This window comes from Aplidium turbinatum, chromosome 1 (genome assembly GCF_918807975.1).
Source record: "Aplidium turbinatum chromosome 1, kaAplTurb1.1, whole genome shotgun sequence".
NCBI lineage: Eukaryota > Metazoa > Chordata > Ascidiacea > Aplousobranchia > Polyclinidae > Aplidium > Aplidium turbinatum.
In genome coordinates this window covers 46,979,944-46,994,986 of record NC_137472.1, presented here as the reverse complement: position 1 = coordinate 46,994,986, position 15,043 = coordinate 46,979,944, and the positions used below count along the sequence as shown (strand labels likewise).

Below are 15,043 nucleotides of genomic sequence, written 5' to 3'. Positions count from 1 at the left end.
CTATCGAATAATGACAACTACTCGTTACTTCCAACCCTGGGCCTAATTATGTAATTTTATGGTTTTTGTTTAGCAACTTTCGTCTAAATAATTACTGATTTTTCCCAAATTTACAACTGTCTTGAAAACAAGGGGAGCAGTTGCAGTTGCTCTCTCTCTCCTGCCCAGATGACTCGTACGCCTATGATACTAAAAATAGATCTCATCTTTTTCTAAAATAAAATCGCTGTCAAAAGCAGATTAGAAAAACGTAATTTTAAAACTGTGTAGGAATAAAATTGCTTGTTTAATTTGCACCCAGTATTCAGCAGAAGACCAATAGCCTGCATTATTATTTGAAAATTAAAATAGCCTACAATCTATGTAAAAACTGCATTTTTCTTAACTTTTGAAGGCTCTATTATTTTGTAGCAGAGTTAGGCCTACGTGATCCCACTAATTGTGATGTTAACATTGCGCACTGTTTTTTTTTTTAGAAATTGCCGATTACAGGAAATGTGCAAAACATGATGCGGTATTATTAAGACTTTTAATCTAAAAATACAAAAATATTGCACGATTTGAATGCTTTTCTCAGCTTTTAAAATCATGATCTAATAGCAAAGCCTTTAAGTCCTTTTTAAAAACAAAAACTTTGTTTTGATAGCCTAACAAAATGTTTTGGTTGTTTTGAGAGTTGTAGGCTATAGTAGGTCAATAAAAGATTTACACGTCTATTAGAATATTGCTGTTTATCATAATGGAACCAAACTACTGCACCTGAAAACTTTCTTCGTCACTTGCCCTGGGCTTTCGATTCGTGCTTTCATCTTAATCGCTTCGAACTGAGTTTAAGTTTTTCAAGATACTTGAAACAAAAACGTATCACGATTTAACTTAATCCATTCAAACAAAATCTCGCAAAAAATGTAGGAAAGGCGATAAAGGTTACTCAAATCATAAAAAAAAAATTCCATTTAATTTTTCTTGAACTCTTGCATAATTTAGGAAGCAGAATCTGCGAAGAGCAGTAAAGGCGCAAAAAGATATGTTCTTGGAAGGTCACTCATCACTGCAATTAGCAAACTTTGGATAAAAAGTTGGAGTAAATGGCCTATGTTGCAGATTCAAGAAACTGTGGTTCTGTCTGCTTTTACTTGTGTATGTTGTGTCTGTAATGACGTAATGTATGTAAAAATAAAAAAGTAGGCTACATTGAAACTGTCCAAAAGTAATGAGTTTTTAATAATTGTTGATTAGCAAACTTTGAAAAACTGTTAAAGTAACCATATCGTGCTTCGACCAAAAAATAAATCAATGCGATCTGCTATTAATAAAAGATCCATCGGCTGTACAATTCTCAAGTCAGTTAATAACTGGGCCTACTTTTGAGCGCGGCAATTATATAGACTGAAAGTAGGCTAAGCTTAACACATGGCATTGCAACACATTTTTTTTTATTAAAAATAATTGCTAAAAAGCGAGCTTATACTTTGGGTGAACAATATTGTGATGGATATTATTGTGATGTCATATTTTTTTAAACAACTGAAAGGCAGTAATTAAAATAAGGTGAGATAAAATTGTCCTACGGTAAGTTTTCATAAAATACTTTAAACTTTGATTTAATTACGCCTGTCCTATCATTCAGCAATTTTACGTAATTACGAGTTTAATGGAATGTAATATTTGATTGTGCTGCAAAATTGAAGGTGCTTCAAAGTATCATGTGTAGGCAGAAATCGGTGAGATTTGTAGCCTGGGGCATTTCTCCTGCCGTCAAAAATTTTAACAAACAAGAATTACAACTCTACAATAATTAAATTTGAAAAATACATGACGAAACAGTGCTTTCAACAGATGCTAACAACTCCCACCCATAAAAAGCTTTTGCGGTGGGCGAGCTTAGGCTACATCTCTTGTATTTGCAAGGTTGCTGATTAGCGCGTGACTTCGTGAACGAAGAAGCTTCAAGATCAAACGACTCTCGGGGTGTGCGCTTGAACAACGCATTCTGAGGACTGCTCTCTATTCAGCGGCACCTAATGGATAGAATAATTCCCCGGTAACAACACTTCAACAATCGGAAACTTCACTTTGTCAATCTCGGTGACCATAGCATGTGTCAAAAGCCTCCACAAGTATGCGAAACTACAAGAAATAACCTATCTAGGCTCTGTCAGACCGAGGATAAAAATTCAAACCAAACATCGCCCACGATACCAAGCATAAAGACACTCACACGACACGACTGATCACTCACTCAACACACGACACGACTGATCACTCACTCAACACACGACACGCCTTCAACTGCACAGACTTCATGTTGGCATTGTTGGGTTGGCCTACGCGATCATGCTGCCATAACCGAGATAATATGAATTTAGGCTACCGGCAGTGTTGTCTTATGCTAATTTTAATAATTAATAGTAGCCTAAGGTTGCGTCTGCAACCAAAGTGATAATACAACGGGGTGACCAACAAAAATATGTCGGCAGAAGTGTATGTTTTACTTCCACCACCAGAAGTTGTAAACTATAAGCAGGTTACAACGCCTCAAAAATAGCGTCCTTCAGAAATATGTCCTGACTCATCTTCTGTTCAATAACTTGGCTACACTTACGACCTGCCAAACACGGTATCCACAAATTGAGCCAATGATTTGCAATTTTACACATGTCGAAAGATTAGAACTAAAGAGACCCTAAACCAGGACATATTGAGTCGACATTGTTGATACTTACGGCATATCTTTACAAATGCAGATTTAAGCTCACCGAAACCAAAGCGATGACGACAGGCTTCCATTTAAACAACCGGTTGAATGCAGGCTGCAGCAGTCAACATTCAGAGTCACTAAACCAAAAAATCTCATCCGCACAATTTTGTTGGGGCGACTAGTTGGCTCTAGCTGGGGTGCCTAGATGACAACTTGCGAACTTAAACAATCAGTCAAACAGTTTAAGAAACAATAGCAATATGTGGTCTAATCATGATAACAAGATTGGCCTGCGCGGTGGTAGCCTATAGTGTGCTTCAAATAAAAGAAAAAAATTTTGTGATAGATCAGTGTGATAAAATGTTCAAGCTAAGCTCGGCCTAAAAAGTTGATGGAGCAAAGAAGTGCTGTTTCCATTTCGTTATTTTCTGGATTGAGTCAAAATTAATAAAATAACATATTGCGACATACAAATCCCGAAATCACAAAAATTGCCGATGAAAGCTTTGTATGATGGAATGGAAGAACATCCCAAGATGGAAGATGAAGAAAAAACACGCCTTCCATTTCATATCTTGATTGGGAGGACAAACAATGGAGCTTGGCGAGGAAGAACTCCTGAAGAGTTCTGTTCCGGCGGGTCAATTGCCCTCTTGATTATAATTGTGAAATTGTGATGAATTTTTGTAAAGGTTGAATTTGCTTTGTTTCTGTGTTCTACGTGACGTGGCTTGCCTGATTACCAAGACATTTCACTTCTGATTGTCGCTTTTTGGAGATCAGTTGCCTTTGTGTTGGGTTTCACTATTGGTAAAGTAAGCTAGAGAAATGTGTGATTTCGGATTTAAGTTAAATCGTTAAGAATTATAAGTGTGTACAAAAATTCAGCTTTTTATCCCAACTCACTAAATCAAGTCATACGCAATAAATAAAAATACAAGAAACGATTGCAAGCATGGTTGAGGCAGGAAGAGGAGGGATGGTAGGAAAACATTAAGCCCCTACTCTTGTAACCAAGTTCAAAACTTTACCTCCCACATTGACTTCCGGTTCCACACAACCAGAATGTTTTTGCTAAGAAAGGCGCGGGTGCGGCTAGAGCTGGATTCAAGCTTTTACTTGTTACTTATCAATTTCTTAAAATTTTAAAGTAAGCTACAGAAATTTAATAAGCTGGAAAATTAAAGTAAAAATCCATAAAATGCCTCTTGCACCTATTTCGTGTTTTTTATCAATTTTGTGTAGTTCTTGCCTCCAAGGAGGGCTCAAGTCAAAGTGTAGGGCTACTCATGTGATTTGTAAAGGTGGCACAAACCAATTGAATAGCGCACAATTTGTTTCCTCTCCTCCAGGGCTGGGGAGATACTGCAAAAAAGCATAGGCTCCGGCTCCAGCGCTATCAAGCATTCATCCACTAGCTCCAGCTCCGGAGCTATAATATTTTAAACAGCGGCTCCAGCTCCATACTTTATCCGACTTATTCTTTTAAGCGGTATGCGCTTAACCGATGCTTTACTTTACAGTACCGGCAAAAAAAATCTTTACATTCAGTCGGCAAAAAAAAACTTTACATATAAAATCTGCAGAAGTTCTTAGCTTACTGTTCCCGCTAAAAGCATTGCGTCACAAAAACGCTTATAGTTACATCATTAGCTACTCTCTGGCATCACTTCGCCGTAAAGCCATTGCTCTGCGTGCGTAGTGTTGCTTTCCAGCTTCGTGAATAGTAGCCTAAGGGGGGTGAAATCGTATAATATTTTTCATTTTCTCAAAGTTTCGAGGTCTTGCAAAAAATTTTTCAAAAACTAAAAGGGGTCGAAAGAAGAAGCAAATGGAAGAAAAACCTCGTGCCTTGACTTTGTTAGAGAGGAGAGATTCTTTGATTGCTGTAGCCAGAATTATTGGGGTCTCAAGAGAGGCAATTTATCAATTAAAAAGGTGAAATATTCACTCATTGCAAAGATTTTGGTGATACATTGCCTCTCTGGAGACCCCAATATCTCTGGCTACAGCAATCACAGAATCTCCCTTCCCACACAAAGTCAAAGCACGAGGTTTTTCTTCCATTTGCTTCTTCTTTTAACCCATTTTAGTTTTTGAAATTTTTTTTGCAAGACCTCGAAACTTTAAGAAAATGAAAATTTTTGTGCGATTTCACCCCCCTTACTATTCACGAAGCTGGAAAGCAACACTACGCACGCAGAGCAATGGCTTTACGGCGAAGTGATGCCAGAGAGTAGGTAATGATGTAACTATAAGCGTTTTTGTGACCCAATGCTTTTGGAGGGAACAGTAAGCTAAGAACTTCTGCAGATTTTACATGTAAAGTTTTTTTTTTGCCGACTGAATGTAAAGATTTTTTTTGCCGGCACTGTACATCAGATTGGATTTGGTTTGGGATTTCAGGTTTTGATTCAAATAAACGATTGATACGTTTAAGCAGTATACTATTAACCGATTTCGTCTGTATTCAATACTGGAGCTGAAGCTGATAAATATTTTGTAGCACAAGAAATGTTTAAAAAGGCTCCTGCTCCGGAGAAAATGCTTGGCTCCAACTCCCCAACCCTGCTCTCCTCAACACTCCGTGATTTTTCGGTTCTAAAATAAACCTGTTTAATCACAAATTAGTTTATGGACAGTTAGTTTTTCTTAACAATACAATTTTAAAATTGTTACTTTGACTGATGTTCCCCAAAATCTTTCAACAAAACTTTGACTTTGTTGGTGTTACTAGACTTAAGTTTAGCCTACTCAAACTAGTAGTGAGACTTGAAAGCCCGTGGAAGACTAAACTGAGCCAGGGACCAGCCACAGTAGTTTTTGGTTTAGGGAACGTTCAAATATTGCGTAACGCCTTCGAGGGGGAGGGGGGGGGTTTATGCAAAGCGTTACGTTAGCGTCACATCGGGGGGGAGGGGGTTCAAGCAAAACGTTACGTAACGCTTTCGAGTACGGAATGGTAGTTTTTGTGCTGAATTCGTAGTGAAAAAGCGTTACATGGGGGAGGGGGGGATTGAAAAAAGCGTTACGTTGGCGTTACATGGGGGAGGGGGGGGTCAAAAATTCGGAAAAAAAGCGTTACGTAATATTTGAACGTTCCCTTATGATAAATAGTTGAGAAAAATGTTTGCAATTCAGAAATATTCCTGCGGGTTCATTATAGTTGATCTAAATCTGTTCCAAATTATAATGTCTGGTTCACGTGAATGGAGGGAGTGTAGCCTACTGGAAATGTTTCCAGACTCACAGGTTTAAAAACATGTTCTAGTTAAATCAAGAGATAAAACAATTGTGAAGTGGAAGTAGCCTACTGCACTGCAACATTCAATGCAAAGCAAGAGGCAACTTCTGTTATTTATCACTATGAGAAGAAAGAGCGCATTAGTCTTAAGAAACTTGAGGCTGAGATCAAGCAACCTACGTCCAAGACTAACCAAAAGCAACGAATCATTCAATCATACTGGCAAAAGAAGGATTCTCCAGAGGTCGTACTTGCAAGGATGCTTGCCGTGGATCTGCTGCCAATGCACCAACTTGCAAAAAGCAAAGATTTTAGGAATGGCTGGGTCGCACAAGGCCTGAAAATGCCACAAACAAGACCATGGATAATAAAGACGTTCCTTTCATATGAACAAAAACAAAAAGACAACTTCAAACTCGACTTTATCCTACATTGCTTTCATCTCATCGAGATAATATAATTGATGTGCAATTGTACATCATAGTTTTCTTAAAAGCAGTAGCCTTGGCTACACTACAACCTTGAGCTCACTGCTTCAAATCGATTTATAGTGGACAGATTTCTAATTACCGATTTCTGAAATGTTAATTAGCACTGAAGCAAAATACTGGTGTAGAATGATTGAAAAACAAATGCTTGTACATATTTTATTAAAAATTTCAACGGAACTGCAAAGTAGAATAAAATAAGGCAGCAATAAGAAAAAGAGTCAGTCTTTTTCAGGAGGTATTGAAGATATGCAGCTGGTTGGTGCCACAATACAGATATAGCCTATCAAGTACCAGTCAAATTAAAATGCAAAGGCTCCAAAACAAAAATCGCAATATTAGAAAAGCGACCATTTGTGAAAACCAAATTCTCCCTTTTATTTAATACGACAACATACAGTGTGCACACTGTAATCACACGTAACATACAAATGGAAGCAGCGAAGTGGTCATTGAGCCACATGTCAATATTATTTGAGTACGCCAAGTGTCTTGCCGAACTACAGCCACTCGCTCTGGAGCGGTGTCGAACCGACGTCCTTTCGAACGTCGCGCAAATGTTCTTACCACTTGGCCGTGCTGATGTTGACAAAACTCGAGAGATTCAATGAATTTAAACCTGCTATAAAAATAATGACAAGGCAGGAATTTGTGCAGCAATTAAAACAGTCGGTTTGCAATATGCCTGCTGCAAAACTGCCTCATGAGACACCTCATAAAGAAATTAACATTGGCAAGAATATAATTAAAAGTTTCCCTAAAAGTTCAAATAAGCTGTAGAGTGAGACTATGAAGAGAAGATGCTTTTGCTTGTATAAATGTTGTCATTAAATGTTCGACACATCTTATGAGACATCTTTCTGACAGCGAGAATGGTGTTGGTATTCTTGTGCATAAAGCAATCTCTGCGAGAAAAATCCATTTTTTTCTAATTTGTTTCCAACTCCCTGGAAGTAATCAACTGCTGCAATATCCCTGGTAAAACTACTTCACAAATATGAGATCGAAGCCAATGCGACTCAACTGCTCATGAAAAAAGTGGATTCGTATTCCAGCGACAAGTTTTGTGTTGACGTGGCACTCTGCCTCTCCATTGCTATCAAAGTAAGCACATGTTTCATAGTTGATTGGGGACTTCTTGCCGCTCCGGGGAAGGATGTATTGCAATACAGCATGTCTGTCACGAATTCTGCAACCATAGAAAACACTACATTTTAACGATCCCAAGGTTAACAATTATTTTTTCACACTTTTCGATTTACTCATTCCCCTGTTGGTAACACTAAAGAACAGAAACATTCAAGTAATGCTTGAATAAATGCAGATGTGGTCTAAATATGCAATAAATTACAGCTAAAAAAACAATATAACAATTTTTTGTATTAAAATAGATACGTTATATACCAAACTATTCAACCAATTGAATTTAAGCAGATTTTGTAAAGACTTCGAAGCCTTCCTAGCAGGACGTACAAGATTTTTTCCACTTTGTTCACACACAAATCAAACATGGAGACTTTGATTTTCAAATAACGAATAAAAACAAGCAAAAACTGTTTGACGAATTTTTTCACTGGACATACTTATCTTTCCCCTCGTACATTCCTGTCTTGACAAGTACTTTGCTGATGTTTGATGCATTTTCGAAGTCAATAGTTATTTTATCATCAGCACGACTTTGCTTTATGTAAAAGCGCTCATTCATTCCTCCACCATCGTTATACCAGGCCTCGGCAGAGGACAGATTGCCGAATGAATGGGTTATCTAAGGTTACGTGGAATATTAAAGAAGAGACTTACATAATGTTGATTAATCAAATATGTTAGAGACAGCTTTCGTGAAAGCACAATGAAACTATGACCTTTATGTAACGATTCACGAATGTTATAATAAAAATGCCAAAGAAAATGTTTAAACTGGCAACAATCTACGGATTTCTATACACGCCAGATGGTGTAAAGAGCTTATTTCCATTTCCACTATGTGGTTTTGTGGAAAAAAATACCAAAACCTGAACGATACAAGTAAAAGACAAATTACAAAAATACAAACACGAGCAAAAGGATTTCTATGGTCGTTCCATGAAACTTGTTTGGTGTTCAAGAGATATTCTCGTTCAATCCATTTCTTTTCATTTTGTTTAGCGTTTCCACCTGAAACAATGGACTGCACAAGGCATTCTTTGTTTTCAAACATAAGCTACCTAAAACATCGCAAGAAGCTCAATAATGGCTAATACCCAAGAACATGGAATGTAGGTTGGAAACATATTTAAATGAAACAGGATACGTTCAACAATCAACATGCAACTCTTATAATATTCTAGATATACCTACTGAATAAGCTTGTAGCATCCATCAACGAAATGCATTATGTCGAAGGACATAGTGTCAGTGATGATGCGGACGAACTTCAACTGCTTTAAATACATGTACAATTTGTACATGTAAATCTGACCAGCTCAGAGGCCGAGGGGCTTCGTCTTCGCCTGTAGTGCTGGTAGGCCTGAGTTCGATTCCAGGTCGGGTCATGTTATGGACTTTAAAAATGGTACTATTTATGTTCTTTCTTGCATAACCCATTGAGAATATGTCGGGTAATAATGTACTGACATTGTAACTCTGACACAAAATTGAATATGAGCCATTTTGCTAAAAGACCTTAGTTGTTGTAGAGCGACAAAATCATAACATTTTTATCAAATGTAAATCTGAAAGCTGACCTGTTTGGTAAAACAATCCTGGAAATCTTTCAGGCATTAAAAGTTCTTCTTTTGCTTTGCACTGAATTTTAGTCAGTCCAGGTACGCAAGCTTTAACATGCACGTAGTCATTCAATAACCATTTCAGTTGTTTATCTCCGTAAAAAGTAAATAAATGAGAAATCCTACAAAACATTACAAAGTTTATCAAATCTGTTGTAAATTGTAAATCTTTAGAAGCTTGATAACAGCGAAATCAGTAGTAGGCCTATGGCAAAAAGTGATCAAAAATTGGAAGTTATCACGCCAGGCCGACCGTGGCTTCAAAATACTCTCAACGATACCATCATTACAAGGCAGGAATGGCTGCCATGCTCAACACAAGGCCGATGTTCCTCATTCGATACCATTGAACACACATAACTAAACTTACATTTCTACACAACAGGGAAAAATTCCTTGGAAAATGCATCACTGTAAGAAAGGATTTAGTAGTATGGTGCACTGTACAGATAAAATGAACTTCTAACAGTAGGCTCGTATACTAAGCTACTTGCATCGCAGAATATTTTTGTAACAGAAGACAAGTTACCACTTTGGAATGTCAGAAGACCGAAACATCTTTCCAACAGTGTTCCAAGATGAAAGGGAAAGAAAGAAGTACAATTGGTCTTTATAAAAACGCGCAAAGTGTTCCGCCGCTTTTATGTAACTGTGAGTACAATTCAAACATTATCAACCATATAGTGATTGGCCTATGTCATCAATCTATTCATCTTTTTATTCCATCTATCTCATGACAAGCGGATATGACTATCCAATCACATAGCAGCTATGCAAATAAACATTATTTTCTCGAGGGAAAAAACTTTTTAAAGGCTAAACTTGCATCAAAAAATACGTTTGTGTAGAGCAGTGGTTCTAAATTTTCATGCATGCACAGACATCTTTCAGGCCTGCGAAACTGTAAACTTTTAAAAGTAACCTTAAAACATTCAAAGATTTATTCTTCAACATATAAATTTTACTGCTTGAATTGATATAATTTTTCCTAAAATCAATGCATTCAAAGGCTCTCTTTAAAGCTTTCGTGGATCAAAGCAGTCCATGGAGGACATGTTAAGAACTTTGTTTCTGTTCTGGAGGAACAACGCTCACCCTTTGACTGTTACTGCATCCTCTTCCATTATCACATAATAATCAGTTCTATTGTAACAGTAGAACATTAAATAAGCTGCATCGAACACTTCTTTGGCGTTGCTGGACAGCTTCTTTGAGGGATCGGATCCGGTTTGAGGCAGTTTGTTTACTTCATCATACATTTGAGTCGGAGGAGAAATAACTTGAACAAGCCCGTTATTGACCGCGCGAGTAAAGAGCGTATTGATAATGCTGAATGAAAGCAAATATGGTTTGATACTATAGTTTGCACTGCACGAGTGAAAATTATAGTGGAGTGAATTAACAATTGCTTTATTTTTGAATATGTTGAGAAAAAAATGTTTCATTGTTTGAAGCGGCAGTAGGCTAATTTTTGTCTGACTTTCTACAAGAACTTATTGGCAAAATAAAGTTTCCCTAAATGAGGTGAGGTAGCCTAGGTAGAAGGAAATGGAAAGCAGAAATATAGCTAATCAAAGTGGTATAATTTCAGTAAAGAATGGCAAAACAAAGTTGAATTTCTTCACTGAAATTGATTAATTCACTTTGATGACTCCAAATTGTCACCTTTTTTTCTTTTCTGTTTCATTTTACCTATAATTTAAATACGTCACCACATGGCAGTGACTTTCTGACGATAAACTTTTTAAGGAAGTCAGACAAAAAGTAGCCTACTGCAGTTTCAAGCAATGAAAAACACTTTTTTTCTTCCATATTCAAGTTTTGTAGCCTACCACAGGTCAACTCATTTTTCGGAAACTCATACTTTCAACTCATAGCCTACCAAAATCAACTCAGATTCATTCTTCTTGACAAACTAACAATCTGAGCTAGAAAGTATATTTTTCTAAGACCTATATCAACGGCTTAGACCTAATTCAAAATTTGCTTTAAACAACAGTTTTTAAATAATATAAACTACGACAGCTGATCAAGAAATCATGACGTTTAATAATAATATAATGAAGACAGCGAAAATGCAAAATATTCCCCTTTACACAAAGCTAGTTCCTCATAAACTAAACGTTTTACATGAGGACTTACACCAAGAATACAAGAAAATGTTATATAAAAAAATCGTAAAAGAAAGATTAATAACATATAAACTTGAAGCATATCTTTGAAAAACTGGCCTTCAAACCGTTAACAAGCTTTGAAGAAATAATGTATATAAAGTCGATGTTTACACTCAACGCATTTTTTGTGTAATGTATTGTCGTAAAGTGAAACAATAATTATTGTTGGAATTTGAGTTGGCATTTTAAAAATAGTTTTTATTCAAAGAAAAAGAGTGGCAACCTGGACACTGAAGAGACATAGTCTTTGTCACTTTCAGCAAGGAATACAACAATTCCAACCCGCTCTTCATCTGCAGGATACAGATTTGTCAACAAGCTGAAAATAGTTGCATGGAGGTAGGCAGCTTTGTGAAAATGCTTAACCGCTCGCACACCAATCATTATTGAAACTTTATTTGTACGACCTTTGCCCAAAGTGTGTCCTGGCTTTGCATATTTCTGCAAATGTCATTTAATGTATGAGTATTGCTTCATGAAAAGTTAATTGTTAGTAGGCTACCCTAACCAGAGCTTTTTGTAAACTAGGATTTCTCCGAATTACGTTTGAAGTAAAGGGTTTTAAAACGGATGCAATTGCATTATTTCTTTATTAAAGTAGCAAACAGTAGGTAAATCGATAATGACTTCAAATCCTGGATGAAATAACAATGTGTAAATTGAATTTCTTAGACCGATGACTTCAGCTATAACTATAAGCCTTTTAATTAATTGATGACATTTTTGGAAATCTGATATGTAGTGGCTTTCTTGGATTTATCAGCGAATAACTAAATAACAACGTAGACAAAGACTGTATAAATGAAAAAAACTGTTCAATGTTCATGTTAGGAACAATTCATGAAATAAAATATTTAAAAAAATTCAACCTACTGCAAATAATGGTGGTATAACATTAAGAATGTCGTCGGGATCTGGGTCGACAGACGTTTGAATGTCAGATGGAGACAAGGACTCTGCTCTTTTCTAAAAATACATGTTTTTATTTTCATTAAACATTAAAATATTTTCTATGCCTGATTAAAAATATATTATACCGAATATGAGTAAAGACTAATTTTGAAACAGTTTGTGGAGTGGAAGCTGCTGCTAAATTAATGTTCATGTAGATCTGCAATAAACAAAAAAAGCAATTGCAGGCTTGATATAACACAAGTCTTGCACTCATCCTAATTAATTGCAACAAAAACCACAGCATGTATTACCGAAATAAAACAAACTTTTTAACACATTCCATGTTTTCTTCTAAAATCTTCATCATTAGACTTAAGTGAACAAACGTGAGCATGAAAAGTCACACCATTTTCACCTCTAACAATTGTGAGCGCTTGTTGTATTCCATTCTGATGCTTTGAATAGCATATTGGAAAGAACTGTTCAAATTTTCCTCAGCGAGGAAATTATTCAGTGAAAACATGACACTAAGATTGACCAGGAGAATGCCAATAAAGCTTGACACAAAGATGATAAGAGCAACCTGAATAACCTGAAATAGAGCAGTTATTATATAGACATTTTAAATACAAAGACTTCCAATTCTCTCACTGATTGTATAAATTTAGGTTTTTGTTCATGCTTGCTTATTTTAATATAAGTATGTTACTTGTACTTAACAGATATGATACTTCTTCATTATACAATTATACATAGCTTTTAGATCTGTCTATAATGACTCAACTTACCCGCATCATATGTAAAAGATTACTTCAGCAATATTTGACTTTGATCAGCATCCTTTAATTAAAGAACATATTAATAAACATTGACACTTTGCACTTGGTTTAACCTTCCACGTTATAGCATTACAAAGCATGAGATGATTACTTGACATTGGAATAGTTGACTATCACAACTACAGTAATTGGAAAGATACTATCAAAACTTGATGCTGCAGTTATTTTTTTAACAATCATATTTTCAAGAAACATTGGTAAGCTACTGCACAAAAGAAAAATATTTACTGGAGAAAAAACAGTCACAATTATTGAGACTTCACAACAAAGATTGTTAAACAGAAGTCCTTACAAAGAACAACATAGCCTAATATCCAACTACAAACAGCACAAGAATTTCGAAAACATGTTAAGCCCTCTGAAATCTAATATAAAAAACATTCATGATCTAATCATATAATACAAATACTTATATCACACCGATCCTCTCCTTATTTTTCTCATCTTTTCTTGTGCTAGTCTTTTACACTTCCTTCATTTCTGCTTGTTGGATATTGATATTTTGCTTTCAGTTTTACAGTATTGACCTCTTAGACAAGTCCAACCTTCGGTTTAGACACAACTTTCCATAAAGATAATAAAAAAATTCATACTTTAAAATATACACATCTGTTTTACATTAAAGATCATCAATAAGTTGTAAAAAAATGTATGAATACTATAGGCTATTTGAATAAATTATAGTGATAAATGCATTTTAAAAATATAAAATATATATATAAATATGTAAAAACAATGAAAACTATTAATACTACAAAAAGTGCTCAATGCCAAGCAAAAAGGCAAAGCAGAGCGAATTAAATCAAATGTAGTTATTACTATCTGAATATAAATATGTATATATAATATATAAATATGTATAAAACTAAACTGGGTAGATTAGTACCGAATCAAAAAACTAGACAAAACATCCTCAAAAACAAACTAACTTAAAAACAAAGCTATAGTTAGAATGAATAACTTTTGAATTGGACATGCAAAAACTAACTCAGACTCTTAATCAAATAGGCTAAGCTACTTTATTGCCTAAAAAAGATGGCTGCAGAAATGGGTTCTTTTATATTGACTATGACACTAGTCACTGAGCAGCCTACTTTTCAAAAATACTTCTCAAAAGCTTTTGGCCTAGCAGTGGCGTAGCCAGGGGGGGTTTGGGGGTTACAACCCCCCCTTTGGCACGCGTTTGATGTCAATATATTGAGAATGATGCTTTCAGTCTAAAAAAAATTGCCTAATTTTAAACAAAATTGCATTAAAAGAGCGAGTTTTGCCAATACCAAACATCTCAGCCTGGAACTTAGCTTAAACAATTTCCAAAAAATGCCGAAGAAAACATGATCTTATCCTTTTGCTATGCTACCGGACAGCACCATTTTACAGGAATATTCTTACCCACATTTTTGTTGAAAATGCTCTCAGAATGCACCAAATTCAAAGTAATTTTTTCAAAATTTTCTGGGGGAGGCCCCCCAGACCCCTGGTTGGTCAAAACCCCCCCCTTTCAAAATTCCTGGCTACGCTACTGCCTAGACTTACATGTCTTCAAAAAATTGAACTAACCTAAAGTAAATACTGTCTTCAACTTTTTATATATACATAATAGTTGTCTTGCTTTGGGTGTTATGTGAAAGTACCGTATAGACTTTTGATTTAACACATCAAAGATAGCAGCAAGTAGCAGGATAAAACATCTCTTCAAACTAGGTCAAAATGAATTTGTTGTTTTGCCTCTCATGCAGCATCAAAACAAACAATGGTTTATTTTTTTTCAGAATTCCACAGCAAAAGTACCCATTTTCTCAGAAAAATTATTCTTCCTGCCAAGGTTACCAGATTTCTTGGGAAATTTCCAGCCCAATTGCCAATAAAAAGCCAAATTTCTTCTTGATTCTTGCTGATTTGCACAAATTCTGAATTCAAAATGAAAGCTTAGTTGGT

General features: G+C 35.8%; 1 protein-coding gene across 2 annotated transcripts; it reads right to left on the bottom strand.

The window, feature by feature from the left end:
• Positions 1-6,578: 6,578 nt before the first annotated feature.
• On the bottom strand, positions 6,579-13,705 carry LOC145776550 (alpha-1,3-mannosyl-glycoprotein 4-beta-N-acetylglucosaminyltransferase-like protein MGAT4D). Of its 2 annotated transcripts, XM_082587826.1 has the most exons (11): positions 13,526-13,705; positions 13,055-13,106; positions 12,682-12,858; positions 12,246-12,338; positions 11,596-11,813; positions 10,294-10,527; positions 9,728-9,847; positions 9,157-9,320; positions 8,487-8,587; positions 8,017-8,198; positions 6,579-7,622 (listed from the first exon to the last, which is right to left on the bottom strand). In XM_082587826.1, exons 2-11 carry the CDS (start codon positions 13,061-13,063, stop codon positions 7,418-7,420), a joined length of 1,503 nt encoding a protein of 500 aa, XP_082443952.1. In that variant the 5' UTR covers positions 13,064-13,106; positions 13,526-13,705; the 3' UTR covers positions 6,579-7,417. The 2 variants fall into 2 exon arrangements, with proteins under 2 accessions (XP_082443952.1, XP_082443951.1); XM_082587825.1 differs by lacking the exon at positions 13,055-13,106 and having other exon boundaries at positions 12,682-12,849.
• Positions 13,706-15,043: the final 1,338 nt, after the last annotated feature.

Bases quoted from the DNA above. Each gene is read 5' to 3' on its own strand.
- LOC145776550 (XM_082587825.1), bottom strand. From the start codon at position 13,549: ATGAGAAAAATAAGGAGAGGATCG. The intron at 9,848-10,293 runs GTGAGCGTTGTT...TTGTACTCACAG, and splicing joins GATGCAGTAACAGTCAAAGG to TTACATAAAAGCGGCGGAAC. The intron at 7,623-8,016 runs GTATGTCCAGTG...CTATGGTTGCAG, and splicing joins ATGTACGAGGGGAAAGATAA to AATTCGTGACAGACATGCTG.